The sequence below is a fragment of the Solea senegalensis genome, linkage group LG6 (genome assembly GCF_019176455.1).
Source record: "Solea senegalensis isolate Sse05_10M linkage group LG6, IFAPA_SoseM_1, whole genome shotgun sequence".
NCBI classification, from domain to species: Eukaryota; Metazoa; Chordata; class Actinopteri; order Pleuronectiformes; family Soleidae; genus Solea; species Solea senegalensis.
In genome coordinates, this window is record NC_058026.1 from 2,943,242 (window position 1) to 2,951,555 (window position 8,314).

Below are 8,314 nucleotides of genomic sequence, written 5' to 3' on the forward strand. Positions count from 1 at the left end.
TTGAGCCTGTGACCGTTTTTAATTCACACGGACGACAGAGAGTGAAAATAAGAGTTATCCATCGACACTGTTTCAAATTGGGATCTAAAAAATATTAATTTTCAGCCAACGTAGGAACCGAAATTCAAATTTCAAGACTCTACGTGACTCCGAGGATAAATCTGTTTAGGCAAACATTGTGTTTACAGTGTTTTTTTTTATAATGTGACAGAACAACACGACTAATAACCCATCCGTGATTTGACAGACCGTCTCGCATCTACAGGCAGTTTTGAAACTGAATTTGAAATTCAAACAAAGAAAGATAACGCAAACAAACAAACAAACATGCTGCGTCCAGTCTGTCACCGCGAACAGTCGCTGGGATTTCTCCGTCTTTCTCATCCTTCAGTTGCGCGACTGACTACAAGGAGACTCATCCCGAGGCAGTGGTGGATATAAAAATCAAAGTGCAGCGTTTGCGCCACACTCTGTTTCACTTAAAGGATGAAATAACAACACAAAGAAAAAAGAAAAGAAAAGAAAGCTCACTTGAAAAAAGCTGCCAGTGAAAAAAACACAGTTTGAATGTATTTATGTCAAAGACGCACAGATAAACATTGCAGCTCTGTCTTGCGGTTGTCAGGACACGTTTGGCTTCCCGCTGCATCAGGATGTACACATTTAGACACAGTGTTGTCGTTCTGTGATGTTTAAGTCTGCAAACACGTTTCTTTCCCTTTTTCACGCTCCTCGCTGCTGTGCATCTGCTCAACTCTCTGCCGTCACCGTTTCAACGCGACCTTTAATCACCGTATGTTCTCACCTGCTCGCGCGGCAACTAAAAATACCGCCAAATGTAGTCGGCGCCATTTCGCGGACGGACGGCTCAAGCGTTATTAGTGGATCATGAACACAAAAAGTCGATTAAAACCCATTGTTTTGACATACGTTGTTAAAGGAACAGTGCTTAACACATTTATTAGATCACCAACCAAAGTCACAGCTGCTTTAAATGAACAACAATCATCCTCACTTTCTAAAAAATGTCCTCACTCACTACAAAAGTCCTTACTTTCTGAAAATGTCCTGCAATGCTGTCATTTGATCATTGTTACGTATATGTTATTATACTGTTCATGTAAAAGCCAGACGAGGGACAAGAGTTGAAAACTTAACTCTCTGTACTTCTATTCTATTCTATTCTATTCTATTCTATTCTATTCAGCACTAAAATACTAAATGTGATGTGTGAGTGTTTCAGAGCGCAGCGAGCCTCAGTTAGATGCTGAAACCCGTGAGAAGAAAGTTTAAGAATCGTTATTAAATCCAGGAATTAACAGCGTTCTGCCCTAAACCAAACAGGAAGACGGCCATTTTGGACCGAACTGTGATTTGGGGGCCAATTTTTGTCAATTTCGCACACGTTGTACTTGAACAAACTGCTCCTACACATTTAATTAGGGACGCGGTTTTACACATAGGCCCTTTAAAGACTGCGCTAAAATACCAAATGTGATGTGTAAGTGTTTCAGACCCCTATGTGCCTCAGCTGGACTATAAAACAGCGAGAGGAAAGTTTTAGAATCCTTATTAAATCCAGGAAATAACCTCAAATTGCTCAAATCAGTCTTTTCTGAGCAGCTGCTTAGACCAAGAGGGATTATCAGCCAGACTTAGTTCATGCCTCTGCAGTTCAGGCTCTGCTTGTTCAGTTTCTAATTTCATCTTTTTCACTCTGTCCATCTCAGTGCCCTGCAGCCTTCTCTCCCCCCGCCGCGGCTTCCTCCTCACTCTCTGATTTCATGTGCAACAACAGCGACCGCTCCAGAGTCAAACAGGCACCAGGAGCCTCAGTATCAGAGGTGACGCACAATCTAACAAATTCAATTCCACATTTTCCTTAGCTGTCTCTTTATAGCTTTTGTCGCCAATGTCAAAGTGGAGATATAAGCACTTATTTTAAGCAGCTGATCCCTCATGCACACGGGGAAATCTTCTGTTGTTCTCCCTGTGTGCTTTCTGAAAATGTCTTTAGTTTGTGAAAATGTCCTTAGTTTCTGAAAATGTCCTTACTTTCTGAAAATGTTCTCACTTTCTGAAAATGTCCACACTTTCTGAAAATGAACACCTGAGGGCTGCTCATTTAAAATCAGCCCCCCCCCAAAAGAATTCTTAAATAATCATCTTAGTTATGAATTCAGTTAATCACACTTTTTCCTCCTGTGATTTTAAAGTCTATTTTAATTTTATTCTGCCATTTTTTAATATATTTCTACGCCTTTGTGAAGCACTTTGAAAGTTCTTCTTAGTGTGAACAGTGCTACACAAACACAAGAAAAAAAGAGTTAAACAAAGAAATGTTGTTTCTAAAGCCGATTAAATTAAAGTCAGTGACCATTAGACGAGATTCAGTTACCATGGAGAATCAATGGGAGAATCATCACCTTAACACCGCACATAATGTTGATAAAACAACAGCCAACACTTATAGATAAACACTTAGATAAAGTGGTTTGTTTTGTAGCAGACTGGACACCAGTGTAAATGATGAGGCACGCGTGTCCTGTGAAACATAAAACAGAAAAAGCCAAGTTTTCAAGAATAAACTACAAAGAAATCGACAACTTCGTAATCTTGATCATTCGGTTTTGCTGCGCGTGTACGCAGACGACGACCTCATTTTCACAGCAGAGTCACCAGATGAGTTCAGTCCAACAACCAGCGCTTCTCAAACGCTTTACACCGAGAACCACCAGAGGAAGCTTGCGTATCACTGGCCGTGCATGCACCACAGTTTGAGAACCATGGCTTTCAACGATCCAGTTACTGCATCTTTCACAACTTTCTCCAAATTAAAGAGAGAGAAAAAACAGAAATAGAGAGAAATTGTTTCTAAAGCAAATGTACTGATAGTCAGTCGCCTTCACGCGAGATTAAGCTGCCAAAGAAAATACATCAAGGTGAAAATAATAATAATAATGATGTTGATAAAGCAACACTTAGATAAACTGGTGCATTATTTTAAGTATTTATTCATTTTTTCAAATACCAATAACAAAATTGGTATCAAAATACCTGATTTGGGTCAACCCCCAGTATTGAAATTTACTAGGTTCCTTGAATGCATCACAAAGAAGGGTCTGTTTAGTGCAATGATTCCCAAATTTACTTAAAAACTATACAAACCGTTTTAAATAACATGAATACAAATGAATTTATTGATTCATTTGACTAAAAAATAAATAAATATATATTTACAAACATGGCTGAAATGACCACTGTTACAGGCCAGAACATAGAAAATGTGTCTCAGGGACAAGTGCAGACTCGATATTGAACTTTGAGCTGAACTGTGAGCTTGTGTTTAAAAGAAAAAGGCACCGGATATTTCGACACAGACAAAACCTGTGTTAAATCAGGATTTTACTGAACGTGTTTTATATTTTTTTGTCTCAAGAGGATGAACTGCAAACATTTAGCTCTGTGTCTTTGTCTCGCGGAAGGTTTACGATGCTTCTTCTCACCATGTTCCTGTTGTTTATTCATTCGCTAGACTCAAACACTTTTATCTCACTCTTTTAATGTGTTTTCATTTGAGTAATTATGTCCATCATTGTCTGCGAGACGTTAAAGAAGTTTAACTTTTGCCGTCAAACTGCAAAACAAATCCACCTACGAATTTAGAAGTAAACTAAATCCCCCCCGAGACGTTTGTGACTTCAGATTTTCTCCACCCCATAAAACAAACCCCTCCAGACACAATGTGTGTGTGTGTGTGTGTGTGTGTGCGGTTAAAGTAAAGCGAGACTTCCACCTGGACGTGTCGTTAAACCCGAGTCATACATCACAAGAGAGAGTAGAATGCTTTTTAACAACAACAACCCTGTAATAACAAATAGGATTCAAGCAAAACAAACACAACTTTGTCCTCTGTCAGCAAAAATGTGTCCTCCTGCGTTGTACATCACTGTCACAACTGTTTGCATGAAAATCTCTTCGGCTCCGACGTTCAGCGGCTTCTATCCTGAAAACCTGTTTTCAATGCACTTTCGGGAATTCAGAAAAAAAAAAACCTACTCTTTCCCACCGATGATTCAGAAAGAAGTCGCTGCCGCAAACAGCCGTGAAAATATGCGTTCTGGAGGAGGAACGGACACGACTTTCCTGTCTCCAATTCCCCCTTTTTTTCCCCTTCGCGCTCGGCTTCTTCTCCTCCGTGTAAATAAAGGAGAGTGTTAAAAAAAAAAAAGAAAAGAGAGGAGAAGAGAAGGCTGCCTGCTGCATGACTGTGTTTTTATATCTGAGGAAATATCAGCAGAAACGGTTTCTTTGTTTACTTTGCCTCGGTGCTCGACTTCCCCAAAGAGAGCGAGAGAGAGAAAAGTGCAAAGAAAAGCAAGTAAACGGATCCAGAGCGATACGACGACGACGAGCAAATTAAAAGAAAAGAAATTGCGTGCAGGAAGTGGTGAGAGTGATATTTTAGATGTTTGGCTGAACATCGGCTGGTTAGGTCAGACTGGGACTACTTTAGGAGAAGAAGACCACACACACACACACACACACACAACCTTTTAGAGTGTGTTTCAGAGCCGTTTCTGATTATGTTTAGATAGTAATGTATATGCGAGGAGACGTCTGTCTGTCTCTCTATTTCCATCACATGCAGCTGTCTTTCTCGTTCTTCTGCGTCTCCTCCCTCCTCGTTTTCTCTCTTTCATGCCCCCTTCTCCTGTTGTAGCCCGACCCCGGCTTGTGGTCCGCTCGCTCACTTTCTTCTTCCATCGAAAAATCTGTTTCCTATCAAACTGCTAAAGTATAAAAAGCCCCGACTCAGGGACACGGGCCAGCCGAGGCGACTCAGGCATCTGGTGCTTGTCAACCTCCGTAGGCAAACCTGGTCTCAGATCAGCGCTCTGATTCCAAACCGACCCTCGGCCCCCGTGGCTCCGGGGTATTTAACAGCCGCGCTAGGGTTTCATCATGAACTCGCGGCCTTAACGTTTGCCATGTGGCGAGTCACTGTTAGCAGGCATGACAGCAACTGGAGCGGATCCTGATAATGCTGGATTCCACGGAGTCGCATGAGCTCCCACCGTGATCGAGAAAATGGCCATCCGCCTCAACCTCTACGCGGTGTCCACCGAGGAACAAAGAAACCAGGACGGTCCACTGTCCACGGAGCGCTTGATTCTTCTCCAGTTTAAGACTTAAAAACGACACATAGTTCCACTATCACCATAGTTCCACTATCCAGTGTGTTTGCAGTCAGTCCAGTTTTAGTCGGACTAAGACAATAATTCAGTTTTCATTGTGTCATGTAAATGCTCATCTTAGTCAGACTAACATACCTCTGGATAATGTGATTCATAGTCTGATTACTCCTGCATGCATACGCTTAGTCGGACTAGGCTTTCTGCACATGCACCAAAACGACAACCGTACAACCTGCGGCCGCGTCGGACAACGCGGCGACCACAAGACACACGCACAGCAGGTGCAAAACAAACAGAACCACAGCAGCGCCGTCCATCCTCACCGTCCACTGCTTCTTTTTCTGTGAAAAAGGGCCAATAAATCAATTTTCTCCTCCGCATGTATACTCTTAAGACTCGGCAAGTTGTCCGATTGTCTGTCTTAGCCGGACTACGGGCTGAGTTCGATGTAAACGACCTCCTTCTCGATCTTCTGTCCCAAAGTTCTTTGTCTTTTTACGTGAAAGCCATTTTCAGTTTGTGCAATATTTGATAAAAAGGGAAAACTAAACTAAAGGTCATAAAGAAGAAGTTCCTCGTGAAGCAAATAACGTGATTTTTACCATGTGTTACAGGTGAGTACAAGCGGGCAGCAAACTCCTCCTCCTCTTCCTCTCGCTCCTCCTCCTCCTCCTCCTCTCGCTCCTCCACTTGCTCCTCCACCTCCTCTTCTGAGTCTTGCTCGACCGTGTTGCCTAACAACAGGTTGTCACGGGGACTCACTGACTGAGGATGTGATTGGTCAATGACAGATGATGGACAGGAGGGGGAGGGCATGGGAGAACCTAGGAAAACGGGAAACAAACCAAAGGAGAAAAAAAAAAAGAAAAAGAAAGAAAAAACATGAATGAATGAATGAATGAATGATGGGAATGATTTAAATTTAAAGAAAGAATAAACAAAAAGCAACCAAAGCGTGACAAAAAATGTAAACGAAGACGTGAAGTGTGATGATGTTTGCTGATGTCGGATATCTGTCGGATACTAAGGTGCTCGTACTCCGATACCACGTTCATATGCCACTGCGAACATTTCACTCAAGCTTTAACATCAACTGCAGGGCTGCAAAAATGTGTTGATCACTCAATTATTTATGCTCACTAAGTTATTTGCCAACGATTCACTCAATTGGGTTGAAAACTTTGCAGAGTTTGGTAAAGCTCTCCAATCACAAACCCCGCCCCCCTGCCAGCCCCGGCACGCTAGAGGCGTGCTTTACATGATGACGAGAGAAAAACTAGGATTTTAAGAGACTTGCTCCACGGAGTTCTCCCCCGGCCAAAAGTCATTAGACGCCATTTTTGTCGTTTGTCAACACAAAACTCCCAACCTTTGATTTAGGCCTAGGCGCAGGTTTAGCTCTCTGAGAGATCTTGTTTTGGTTGATATATTAAATATAACAGATAATAATCCACTAACCAGTTACTGAGCAACACTTACAGTATATGTGTAACCGAGAGCAAATCTCCAGAACCGCCAAGGCCTTTGTTTTACAGATCCAGATCCAGAGGAACATTCTGGTTCTGTATAGAAAGTCTGGAACATTTGAAATTGGCGCCAAATCTGTAACCTGGATTAGATCTTGATGAAACTCATCGTGATGGTAGAGTGTCTGAACCTGCATACACATACACCAAATATCACTCAAATACGGCAGGTTTTGACAAAGATATTTTGGGGGGGACGTCGAATCTTGTGATCATTCCATGGGCGGATTCTTGGATGATCACAAAAACAACGGAAAGCACAATATCAGTCGAACTCTCCGCCAGTGAAGTCAGTCAGTAACAAAGTGGAAGTGCTTGAACTCTTTAGCTCGTGAAGTTACAGCGAGTGCGGCGACTTCACTCCCAGGTTTTCACGTTACACAGTCTCTGACTGCAACCGCTGCCAAATCATTCATTCAGGCCTCATCGAGAACGTCGCCCCCTGTCCTTCGCATCCCTCCCCGCTGATCCACCGCGTCTTCGCCCACCACCGACAAGTGATTGATACGCAAACTCGAGCCAAACTTGTTGCAAGCGCGCAGGGTGTCGGTTTGAACGCGAGGTCGCCGCCGCCGCCGTGCCTCACAAGCAGAACGCGGCAAAGAAATCAATCGCGTATCGATGCGGCAACCTTGGCATTTAGTGACTTCTGAATGCTAAGTGGCTTTTCTTCTTCTTCTCGTGTGTTTGTGTGTCCACATACAAATGTTCTCTCTTTTAAAAAGAATATAATTAGTTATTGGAAGAAGAAGAAAAAAAAAAAGGTTCCATCAACAGTAACGTTATGGTGTCTGGTTGATGCTGATAAAAGTGTAATGTTTTCGTCTGAATCTCATCATCATGAATGTTCTGGGAGGAGCGGAGCAGACGCGGCGTCTAAGTGCAAAATCAATATGAGGGCATTTGTGTGTGTGTGTGTGTGTGCACCGAAAATCTAGTTTGTCTGTGCTTTTTACATAGACACCAACGTGAAAAACGCAATAATGCAACCCAGCTCGATTAAGCTTTATCCAATTTTTGCTTTTAAAAACAGACATAAATCTCTTTTCTTACTTCAAGTCGTAAAATGTTTCTTTTTTTTTTTACTTTTATTTTGTTGTTCACTCAGCTGAACATTAGCACGTCTGAAGACTGAAAAAGCTGCTTCCTAACTGAGGACGGGCATTAATATTCCATTATTATTCGCATGATTATAAAAACGGTGACGATTTAAAAATATATGAAAATATACAAAACAAATGTTTTATCAATAAATGCATCAATAAAAACCAGGAACGCCACCGATACTGAGACGCTGTTGAAAGTATTACACAGTTAAAAAAAAAAGAAGAAGAAATAAACAGCCCAAACATGACTCGGCTGAAAAAAGTGTGTTTTCTACAGCCTCCAGTGAACTCTACACTTCATCTCATCCTGACATTCGTTTGTTCTTCTGCAGCTTTGGGCTAAAAAAAACTACAGTAAAACAGCGACAGTATACACACACACACACACACACACGTCTCTGTTTAATTATGGACTCAAATGCCTGTCGGCTCCAATCTTTCACGCACAGATGTGACATTTCAAATCAGATCCTCAAACCTCGCT

At 42.0% G+C, this 8,314-nt stretch overlaps 1 protein-coding gene across 3 annotated transcripts in view; it reads right to left on the minus strand.

Annotated features, from left to right (window-relative positions):
- LOC122771318 (teneurin-3-like) overlaps nucleotides 1-6,018 on the minus strand; it is a 72,829-nt gene extending 66,811 nt beyond the window's left edge. For all 3 annotated transcript variants that reach the window (XM_044028821.1, XM_044028820.1, XM_044028819.1), the window contains exon 1: nucleotides 5,801-6,018. In XM_044028821.1, coding sequence (XP_043884756.1) covers nucleotides 5,801-6,014 — 214 coding nt within the window. In that variant the 5' untranslated portion in view covers nucleotides 6,015-6,018. The remainder of the gene's footprint in view (nucleotides 1-5,800) is intronic.
- Between the last annotated feature and the right edge of the window lie 2,296 nt (nucleotides 6,019-8,314).